Genomic DNA, 12,221 nt, shown 5'->3' with positions numbered 1-12,221 from the left:
GAAAGGCCATGTTAATATATTGACAGCATTTTATATATTACATCTTAATAAATATTCATAAAAAGGAGACACTTACCTTGTCATGATTAAAATTTGTTAAAATTTCCTTTATTTTTGTTTCACAAAGTCTGCAAAATTAAAAATAGTGCAGCATGTCAGAAATTCAACCCTTTCCATTTTGATGTGCAGACAAGGAAAAAAAGAATTTAAAGCCAAAATATTTTATATCAAACAAATTTTTCAAGGCATTAGTAAACAAATACAGTCAAAAGCATACAATTGCGATATACATAGCAAACTGTGCATAACTAATATATAAAAGGTTAAGTGGAAAACACTGTTTTCATGGAATCACATTTCTTCAAATATCAGTGGATTTGAATAAAATCAGTGTAAAACGTTAAATGGTCAACCCTGGCTTAAAAAAAAAAAAAAAAAAAAAAAAAACCCGCTGAAAAACATTGCATTAATTACAAACTGTTAAATGTTAAGGAATGTCGAGCAGATATGAGAAATAAATTACTAATGTAAAAATTATATGTGACATTTAAAGTTATCTACATTATTATTAATTTTCCCCAAAGTATCCTCATAAACACACTGATCAACTCAACTTTGTTTTGTATCAATTATATCGGTATGATCAATAATACTGCAAATTTCTTTGGCATATCAAAAGTTTGAAGGGCTGTTGGTGAGGAAAATTTAAAGGGTGCCGGGTGTGTGATTAGTATTTTCGAGTGTCAGTGTGTAAATGATGAAGTTAAATAAGGTTGTCAGTTTTTTTTTTTTTTTTTAATGAAAACCCCAAGCATGAGAGGTATCAGGACCTATAGTACTTAGTACAAAGCATGGGTTGAAGGTTGAGAAGATGAAAGAAGATACTTTTTGATATCAGACTTGAATTTGTGTAGGTTGTAATTCAGGAAATATGCATAAAGGGATGTTGTTCCAGAAAATGGAAGTTGAAGGAATAAATGAGGAAGAAGAAAAGTTTGTTCTGGGAATTTGAAGTTGGAGGGTAAAAGGATGATGACTTACCCAGTGGCTCACATCTGGTGAGTATGGGCTTGGCACACCCAGGGTCCTGAGTTGGATATCATCATTTTTCTCTTTCTTGGTGATTCCCTTCTACTTTTAACTCTCTCTCTTTCTTTCAGGGTAACTCGGGGATTTTTTTTTTTTTTTTGGCTGGTGCAGCATAAGCCTCAGGCTTCCTTGCACCACTTAGCTAATAATAATATATAATATTAACGACTGGTTGCAGCAAATGTTCGGACTGGTTGGAAGAGAGGAATTATGGAAGCCAATTCAGAAGAACAATGGAAGTATCTACGGAGAAGGCATACAGCAGAAACTGATATGAAACAGAGAGTGGAGAGACTTTGTTAGAGATGGGTCATTAATTAACCTAACTGCTCTCCTTTGAATGGAATCTAGAAGCCTGAGTGAAGTTTTGGTTGCCCCAGATATAGAAACAATATTCCATGGTAGGGTGGATTTGAGACTTGTACAGAATGAGCAGTTGTTTAGAAGAAAAGAAATGCTAAGAGCGAATGGGAAAACCCAGTTTTTTAGATGCAGAGGAAGCAACATTTATAATGTGCTTAAGTCAAGAGAGATTAGAAGTCAGGGTAATCCCTAATAGAGATATGTGATCTCGTCTAAAGATTTGAGTGTTATCTCAGATAAGTACAGGAGCAAAAGAAACCTTTTTGTGAGATATAAGACAGGACTGAGTTTTAGAACAATGAAATCAACAAGTGGAAGAAGTTTGATCATTTATACCAGAGTCTACAAAAATAGAAAACGTAAACCAGCTAAGACCTGTACATTAAAATGAAGGGAAATTATTTCACTGTTAGGCAAGTTAGATTGGAATAAGTCTAGTTTCAACAACAGTGATTTAGAGTTAAAAGAACAACAGAGACAACAAATGAATTTGACATAATGGGGTAAAGAGATTTTACACCAGAGGAGGCCAAAAGAGATTTCAGATGTAATATCAGCATGGATACACAGAGCGGCAAAAAGTAATGAGGCTGAATTAAAATAAGTCAAAATATGGATAAGGAAAATATTTTCTTATTTGTTTCCTTCAAAATAGTCCCCAAGAGACCAAATACATTTTTACAGCATTTATACAAGCTTTGAAAAGACTTGGAAAACTTGGTCTCTTGTGATGGTATTTAGTTCTGCTGTCACATTCTTCTGAATACCACAAACTATTAAATTGGCATCTTTTCAATCTCAACATGCAGCATCTCACAGTAGACCTCCCCTCCCCACTTCTCTCACACTTCTATGCTTCTCTAGTTCTTTCTCCTGGGGAAACAGAATAAAGTCTGCTGAAGTCAGAGGAGTAAGAGGGTAGTTGAGCACTGCAACCTGTTTGTGAGGCAGAAATGTCTGCACACTGATCACTGTGTAAGAAGGCACATTGTCATGCACCAATTAGACTGTTCCAAATTTGGCTGCACGTGCTTGATTCAGTAACTAGTGGTAACAGTCCTTCCTTCTGGAAAGAATTCCTTATGGATTATCCCTTTGTGATTAAACAATGTGATCAGAATGGTTCTGATATGTGATTGCTGGAAACAAACTTTTTTTGGTCTTGTGAGCTTTGTGTTTGTCATTCTGCATTTGGTGTTTTGGCCTTAGGATCATCCTGGAAGCACCAAATATTGTTCCCATTTTGGAAAGACTGTTTAATAATGCTGTTTAAGAACCCAGTTCACTATCAGCTATCTGAACAAAATCTTGCAAGCATCCAATCATCTGAGCTTTATATAATGATACAAACATCATGGAACACACTTTGCACAAAGGTTTCTTTTCCCAAGTTTGTGGTAATTATGGACTTTATCATTTCCTTATTCACATTTAACTCATTTGCTAGCAAATTGCGCACTTTATCCACCAATTCAGGGCTGCAGGTCATTTTCGGTTGTCTACTTCAAGATCTGTTTACTACACCTCTCTGCCCTTTAAAATGCTTAAACCATCAAAATGTTTGTGCTAGGGACAGAGCCACATCCCCATAAGCTGTTAGTAACATTTCATGTACAGTCAGTTCTACTATAATGGGCATTTTGGCACTGCGAATTTGCTCCAATGCGACTGATATATTAGGGAACAATGCAAGTATAAGGTGATTTTCATGTTGGCTCACGTGCGATTTCGTCTGAGAGTAACACTAGGTGAATGCAAAACCCAGTACTGAGCTGAACGTGGCAACCTGCTTAGCATTATGTACAAGTTTATGAAGATAAAAAAATGTCAAACGGCAAATGTGTGAGAGCTATATTTCCCATTTACTGTAGTTGTATTGGTCGGAGACACACAGTTGTCATTCACTGTATTCACAAAATAACACGTGATATTATAGGCTGACTCATGTTTTCAGGAGCTCACATTTTTCTGTTCGAATAGACATTTCGTGAGGCATGCATTTCTGGAGGTCACTACCATAAAACAATAAAAACAATTTGCAGTTCCCGGTTTATTGGGTTTTTCAGTTAGTGAAATCTAATTATAAACAGGTAGTAAACTCGATCTTGCGGCATTTGCCATAATACCAATAGCTATAATTCGGTGGGCTTTTATTATTTATGTGAAATGTGTTTCCCCTTCCATGAAATTTTCAGTCATATAAAAAACATAAATAAATTTTCAAAATCTTCTCGTCATTCCTATTTTTTAAGCTTTGTAAACTTGTCTCACTTGTGCGTCCTGTGTTTGTTGTTATTGATTGCTTATCTTTTTTACTGTTTTAAATTTTACAATCCAAAAAAAAATGACAGTGAACAGATATCAATCAAACAAACTTCATATCTTGTCAAGGTAAAGTGCTATATTTACTGTAATATTTATTTATTTATTAGAAATTTAAGATGTCTAAACCTGTTAGCAATTTTATTGGGTTTCTAACTTTTTTTAGTGTTTTACTTACAAGACTGAACTTTTTATTTTAGTACTCTGTCCCTATCCCTATTTTTCCCATAAGCCCTGTTGTTTTTAATACATGAAATACCATAATGCAGAGATTTTTGGGAACACATGTACCACGTTATAGAGAACTGACTGTATGTGACTGTGTAATGAGTCTTTTCTCCAGTTTTGTACTAAACAATGTTGATCCACTATTTTGTGTAATAACATGACATACAAAGAACGTCCATAAAAAAAGAAACTTAAGGCCAACTGGTTCGAGTTGGCAGGACTGTTAAGGTTATGCTTCTCTAGATCCCTCTCCTGGAGGTACAGTTTATTCTAGATGGCAGCAAGAAAGTATCTTTTAAAATTGAAGGATGACATGGCATTAGTCAGCCATTGTTGTCCAACTTGGGCTTACAAAAATCGAAATTCTCTGAAATTCAAATTCAAAAGTTGATGCAAGAAGATTTTTGAAAAAAAAAAAAAAAAAATATATATATATATATAGATTAAGAAAAGATTAAAAAAAGACGCAATGACAAGCCATTTTTTATGATTTTTTTTTTTTTTGCTATTCTTTTAATTATTTTTAAAATACTGATTTGATTTTTTAATAGAAGTGTCACAAACCAACAAATTTTACTCTAATTTTGAGTAACAAAGTAAAAATAATAACAAATTAATATTCATATACAGAATTTTCATTTTTAAAAAATTTCAAAATTCCAAGAAAAAAACTCACTCTAAAGAGCCATCTAACAGCAGAAAATTCATACCCATTCAGCAAAAGCACTGAAAGGGTTAAAAGGGTCAAGTAAAAGAAATCAGAGTATTTAACTAGACCAGATAAGTGGTACAGACAACCAATAATTGAAATTCTCTAAGAAAAAGTAAGGTTGGTATACTGTATATAAAAATGGGGCATCACTGACCCTGGAAATGAGGCCATACATTCGTCAAAATGAATTGGGAAGTTCAAATATTTTTTATGCAACATATGCAAGATTTAAAAATATAATGATAAATGATTTAAAAATATGTGATGACTCTGTTGAGAACCAATGTAAGCAGAGGCTGAGTGTGGATTCACATCACACTGAGGTATGACTAACCCTCTGTGATGCTAAATAATACTAGTATGATAGACTGTCACTTAAATACAATACCAGCAGTTTGCTTAACTCCTCCAGGAGTGAACAGGATGATCTGTTTTACATAGATCTGAGGAGTATGTACACTGATCTACAATTCTTAAGATGATTTTAAGTATATTTCAAATAAAGCATTCATGTACACACTGGCTTTAAATTTTTCTATTATATGCACACATCTCTTATCTATGCTTCCGATTAATAGTTGACATAGTGGCGAAGGTAAAGAAAGCCTGCACGAGAACGACGAGAAACTTCGGATAACTTACGCAGAAAATTAGTTTGCTGATACGGCACTCTAGCACTGCTCACTCGGTAAACAGACGGTATGTGTTATCGGTACGAAGCAAAGTCGAGAACAATATACTGATTGACAGGTAGGCGTGGCAAACGACGTGCTGATTGGTGCGCAAACACAACACACAATAACATCGGTTTAGTATCACTGTAGCAGCACTAATGGTAACTTGTCCTAATCGCACATACCCTAACATTTACTGTAATGGTGAAAAAAGGTCATATTACCTCCACTTGAATCCCATGGGAGCTTGAACCTCTCCTGAAATGGAGGGGGTAACGTAACCTTTTTTCTTTTCTTTAGAATCATGAGTGGACTAACACATAAATTGTTTATTAATAAAATATTAATTTTTTATTACTGTACTTTTATTTTTAAAGACACTTATGCGGATACACACGTATCATAACGTCAATCAGCACCTTAATAGCTATTCAGTGTATGTATATATATACAAAGAATCTTTCTTTCTTTTTCTATTATTTCCCAACCTAACATTTAAGTTTAGGTCGCGAAATACAAGGAAACCTTTTCTTTTATTTCCTAACCTACCATTTAAGCTCAAGTTATGAAATACAACAAAAAACAAAGAAACCTTTTCCTTTTTTCATAACCAAACCTAAATCAATAATACAGTAAAAGCACTCATCAACTCCAAAAATCTGCTTTTAATAATGAGAAAAAAAAAACACAATGAAGAACATAAAAATGAACAAAATGAAACTTTCTCAGAAAAAAAATTCATGAGTACAAATCATACAGTTGGACCTGAACAGCTATTCGCAATTTGAGTAATAATATTGTGAAAAGCAGCTTCATAATTTTTCCCATAAATTTGATGCCACATATATTCATTAATGTGACCCATCAACATACGTTCACAGCTGCCATTTACTCCTTCAGTTACTTTTTAGTTTCTTCCACTGGGCTTCGATATTATTCGTATGTGCTCCTGTATGTGGATCTACAAAATGTTCCTTGTGTTTCGCCGTTAAATGTTTGTACTTCTTTTTTTCTAAGGCCGTAATATGGCTATATGCACACCATTCATCTGTTATGATGGTAGTATTTTTCTTCACTACTTTTCTAATAATGCGCAAAAGATTTTTTGCTTTCCGATTTTTTATCAATTTCATGAAGACGAATTTAGATTCTCTTTCAAACACACCAAACACCCATTTCTTCTTAGCAGTCAAATTTCGTCCTCTGTGATGTTTTGGTTTTACCAATACAGTTTCGTCTGCTTTTACAATTTTCCCCAATCCACCCAACTTAATGGGTTTTTTATTAACTGCAATCCGCAAATATCTCTTAGTTTCCTATAAAACTTATTTGCTGTCACTTTCAAAATTTCCAGATGGAATGCTTAGTTACTGGCGTGCACGTTGACCAAAAGTATATAATGTACATTATCTTTTTCAATGAAACTTTCGTATTTTCCGTAAAACTATGTTCCAATAAAGAAACTCGTGAAGGACATTTTTTGCAACACCACAACTTTCCACATGACTCTGTTCGTGATTCAATTAATTGAAAATAATCATTGCACTTAAAATAGTACAATTTCGGTCTTATCAATTTAGTTTTCATCAAAAAATCAAGCAACGTTTTATTTTCCTTACAAATTTCTTCCGTCTTTAAAAGATTCATTGCTACAGTAGCAATTCATTGCTACTGTAGCAATGAATAGCAAAAAGATTCATTGCTACAGTAGCAATGAATCTTTTAAAGACGGAAGAAATTTGTAAGGAAAATAAAACGTTGCTTGATTTTTTGATGAAAACTAAATTGATAAGACCGAAATTGTACTATTTTAAGTGCAATGATTATTTTACTTCATTTAGGTGCAACGGTGCATTACAAAACTATTATGCACCGTTCTTTACTGGTAAATACACATCATAATGCCAACCAATGACTACACAGTAGCTTGTCGTCTGTCGCACACACCACCAATCATTTCATTGTTTGCCACGCCTACCTGTCAATCAATATATCCTTCTCAATTTCTGCTCCAGACCGAGCAGCGCTAGAATGCCGTATCGGGAAGCTAATTTTCCGCGTAAGCTATCCAGCGTTTCGCGTCGTTCTCGTGCAGGCTTTCTTTACCCAAACCAAATTATTATTATTTTTTTTTTTAATTCAAGTTTCATTTTTGGCAATAATGATGGGCAATCCAAGTCAAAATAAGAAGAAATTAATATTTAAGAACATTAATATTATTAAAGAATATTAATATTTAAGAACAAAGCTTCAAAATTTCATAAAGAAACTTGGGGGGGGGGATAGCTACTGAGCTGGAGCCATTTTTGAAAGCTGCTAAGTAGAATGTTTTATTACATGAAAATTATCAGCGTTTGTTATTCTCTCTCTCTTTTTTTTTTTCCCCCAAATTAGTAGTGCAGCTCTTATTCTGATGAAGTATGCAAAATTGTTTCTTACTTGGCTTTAGAAATTGCTCAAATACGAGAGCTGAAGCAGGTCCACAATAGTGGTGGCAGCCACACCACCAATATCATAGACCTGAGTTTGAATCACGCACCAAGAAAAATAAATAATAATCATAAAATCGCAAAAGTCACTTCAACTAAACCTACTTCCCCAAAGGCTGAAACAAGGAATAAGGCAGAGCGTGATGCAATCTGGTGTCAACTTCCAATAACTACAACCCACAACTAGATGCAAAAGCCTAAACAAAGTAGGTTTTTTGTTTGTTTGTTATTTGGTTTCTAGGAGCATTAGCAACTAAAGCCATATTGCTCTGGGAATATGTGGTGGTCATTCCCTGACCTTTCCGCATCCTCCGTATTTGGTGGTGACAGGCTCGAACCCCGGTCTAATCAAGAAGCGTGTGTTACGCACTGCTGCTCCTTCCCACCTGGCTACGGAGGCGCCAACAAAGTAGGAATATTAAACATACTGCATCAAGTGTAGTGCAGGATAGCGTTCAGACCTTACACAAAGGGGTCAGTTTGAAAAGTCAGAGATTGTCTCCTGCATAAGACAGTGGAGCAAGTAGCACTGTCTCCCGCATGGATGCCACAAACTGAAGAGCAAGACCACCCAACCCAACCAACTGGAAGTGCTTCCTGCACAACTGTACTGGTGACCACCCAAGAAGGAACAAGAAGCCAATGCATGAAGTGGAGCATCGAAATGAATACGTTCATTATGCGTGCATACTATGAAGTATCAAAGCTAAAGACAGACATGACAATGTACAGGACGATACTACACACCAAAAGGTTGGAACATCTCCTGACTGTTCAAGTCACTGAACACTGAATAGCACAGCAGAGATGGACCATCATCATAAAGATGCTGATAGCACATGCAATCTTGAAAAAAATCAGGATGTGAGTGATCAACTAAGAAGAACAAGACACAACCAAACCAGAATTGTAGGAGGAATACCAAGTACAAGAACTACAATTCAGAGCAGCCAAAGTGGAAAAAGATGAGATCGCAATATCCAGAATAGAAGAAGAGTGGAAGAAGTCCTAGCAGAATTTAAGGGAAGGACCCCACAAAGACTCACCCCATACAGAAAAGATCCAACAGAATCCTGTGGCAAGTCACAGACCACCTAAATCAGCAAATAATACTGGATTACGTCAACAACAACAATGAAGTAACTAGAAACCATCCACTAAAAATTTATTGTGCAACTGTAGCAGCCACCAGGATGAACAGAAGAGAAAGCAGAGACCAACAGAAAACAAAATACAAAGACAACATCCACAGCAAAAGGAGAGTGCCCACAGGAAAATAGACAGGATATCTGAGGAAAACTAGAGAGCCTTCTACAGGAAAATTGGACAAGAGGAGAAGAAAGGAAGGAAATGGACCCTCCCCACTCAGAAGACACTCAAAAAATGTTCTGGGGCAAGCTGTGGAGCAGTGAAGTTAGCTATAATGGCCATTCCCCTAGAAAGATTTAGAATGGAAGAAAACCAATGATGTACAAGAGATGACAGAATGGGAGATTTGCGAGGAAGAAGTACAAAAGTTGATCATCAAGTCCCCACAACTGATGAACCCAAGAATAGATAACATCCACAACTACAAGTATCAGCTGCACACACACACACACACACACACACACACACACACACACACACACACACACACACACACACACACACACACACACACACACACACACACACACACAAGCAGTTCACACAGATAATAAGGCATATTGACACGATCCCACAGTCTGACTCAAGGAATCACCTAACTGAAGGCTAAAGACAAAGATAAAACAAATCCTGCAAAGTATAAATTAATCATTTGCCTGAAAAGTAGTCTGAAAAGTACAGGCTATCATTTCTCTTAACAATGTACAAGATCCCGAGCAACTGCATAACTAAGAAGATATCAGACCATTTGGAGAGCCAGACATCATGACCAAGCAGCACAAGGGATGTAAGCAGATAAGCAGAGGATGCAAGATGCAATTAACTATTGAAACTGCAGATATGAAGCAAATCCTACAAGAAGTACCCCAACCTGTGCACAGCCTACATCGACTACTGCAAGGTCTTCAAGTCCATGTCTCACAGCTGGCTGATAGAGAAGATCTACAATGTCAAACCTACACTGACACACTTCCTAGAAGCAACCATGGCAACATGGGGACCACCATTAAAAGTCGAGAACACCACAACCAGGCCATCCCCATCAGAAGAGGAATCTCATCATGACCAAGCAGCACAAGAGATGTAAGCAGATGAGCAGAGGATGCAAGATGCAACTGCCTATTGACACTGCAGTTATGAAGCAAATCTTACAAGAAGCACCCCAATCTGTGCAGAGCCTACATTGACTACTGCAAGGTCTTCAAGTCCATGTCTCACAGTGGCCGATAGAGAAACTGAAGATCTACAATGTCAAACCTATACTGACACACTTCCTAGAAGCAACCATGGCAACATGGAGACCACCATTAAAAGTCGAGAACACCACAACCAGACCTATCCCCATCAGAAGAAGAATCTTCCAGGGAGATGCCCTGAGCCCACTATGATTCTGTCTAGCACTCAGCACACTGTTCATCATGCTCAATAACAGTACAGATATACCCTAAAGGAAAGGAGGAAGAATCTGTACACCCTCTCTCACTTGATGTACATAGATGACATCAAGCTCTGTGTGGCAACTGAGAATTAGTTACAACAGCTACTCCAGACCACCAAACATTTCAGCACTTACATCACGATGCAATTTTGAATAGACAATTACAAGATAAACGGATTGCATTAAGGATATCTGGTGGGATGAAACTAAGAGCTGTAGTCCAGTAAAGAGAATTAAGCCATGATAGAGACCTCTCTCTCCCTCTGTCATGTAAATATTTTGGAATTAGCATTAGTTGAGGTATATGATGTAAGAAAGCAAGCTTATACAGTCTCAGCCAAAAAAAAAACAAAAAAACTTCCAATTTCACTCATCCAGTCACTCCAAATGTTTGTCTAGTTCAGCCTTAAATTTATTTAAGCTTTCAACTTCCAAAACAACAGATGGAAGTCTGTTCCAGCAATCAACTACCCATTGACTAAAGGCAAACTTCCGTACATCTATTCTACAACTGTCTTTCCTTAATTTGAATCTATGTGCCAACAGGTTCTTTGTCTGAACAAGTGGAAGTATCCCATCATTATTGAGCCTGCTCAAACCATTCAAGACCTTATACACCTCAATCAGATCACCTCGCAGGTGCGTAGTCTCCAGATGCTGCAACTTGCAGAACTTTAGCCTTTCTTCATAAGTGCACCCCTTTAATCCTCTCACCAATCTTGTTGCCCTTCTCTGTATTCATTCTAGCAACTCTACATCCTTCCTAAAATGAGGCCTCCAGACCTGTATACAGCACTCAAGGTGTGACCTGACCATTGCCTTATACAAAGGGATAATCACCTCCTTGTTTCTGCTAGCAAAATTCCTAAATATCATTGACAAAATTCCATGACCTGTTCTGGAAGGCCATCTGCACTGCTCAGAGAACTTCATATCTGACTGCACAATTACCCCCAGGTCTTTTCCATTCTCCACCTTCCTGAGTACTACACCACAGAGTTGGTATGTATGCAGTACTTTGCATTTGTCAATGTTAAACTTCAGTTGCCACTTCTCAGCCCATCTGCCTAACTTTTCTAGATCCTGTTGCAGTAGCATACTGTCTTTAGTGTCATTAACAACCCTTCCAACCTTTGTAACATCTGCAAACTTGGACATTAAGCCTGATATACCTTCATCAATATCATTGATAAATACACAAAACAACAATGGGCACGGCACCGAACCCTGGAGGACTCCGCTAATAGCATTAGTCCACGTAGAGTGTCCATTTATTACCACTCTCTGCTATCTCCCACTCAACCATCCCTTTATCCATTGCAGTAACTTGCCCTTAATGCCATACCGCTCCAATTTGTATAGCAGTCTTCCATGTGCAACAGTATTGAAAGATTTCCTGAAATCCAAGTATATGATATCAAAATTATTTTTACTAGCATCCAGTTCCTGTGACCACACTGCAGTATCCAATCAAATTGGTCAGACAAAACTTCCCCTTAACAAACCCATGCAGGCACACCAGTTAGAACATAAGGAGATCAATGCCAATTTAACTGAGAAGCATGTTAAATCAAAGTTGAATGGCGGGAACATGGTCACAGCTATAAACACACAAATCCCAGTATTAATGTACTCCTTTGGCATCATAGATTGGACCAATATCTAGCTGGATGAGGTTACGAGATTGACCAGGATAATGATAACAAAGAGCCACCAACACCACCTGAAGTCGGCCATCAAGACACTGACCACAGACT

At 36.9% G+C, this 12,221-nt stretch overlaps 1 protein-coding gene across 1 annotated transcript in view; it reads right to left on the bottom strand.

The window, feature by feature from the left end:
* PNPase (polyribonucleotide nucleotidyltransferase 1) overlaps positions 1-12,221 on the bottom strand; it is a 389,999-nt gene that overhangs the window by 290,734 nt on the left and 87,044 nt on the right. The window contains exon 8 of the mRNA XM_090380364.1: positions 77-128. Coding sequence (XP_090236490.1) covers positions 77-128 — 52 coding nt within the window. The remainder of the gene's footprint in view (positions 1-76; positions 129-12,221) is intronic.

Source organism: Mastigoproctus giganteus, chromosome 8 (assembly GCF_048544385.1).
Source record: "Mastigoproctus giganteus isolate SK-2022 chromosome 8, ASM4854438v1, whole genome shotgun sequence".
Taxonomy (NCBI): domain Eukaryota; kingdom Metazoa; phylum Arthropoda; class Arachnida; order Uropygi; family Thelyphonidae; genus Mastigoproctus; species Mastigoproctus giganteus.
The sequence above is the reverse complement of the archived record's forward strand: the minus strand, read 5'-3'. Positions and strand labels throughout refer to the sequence as shown.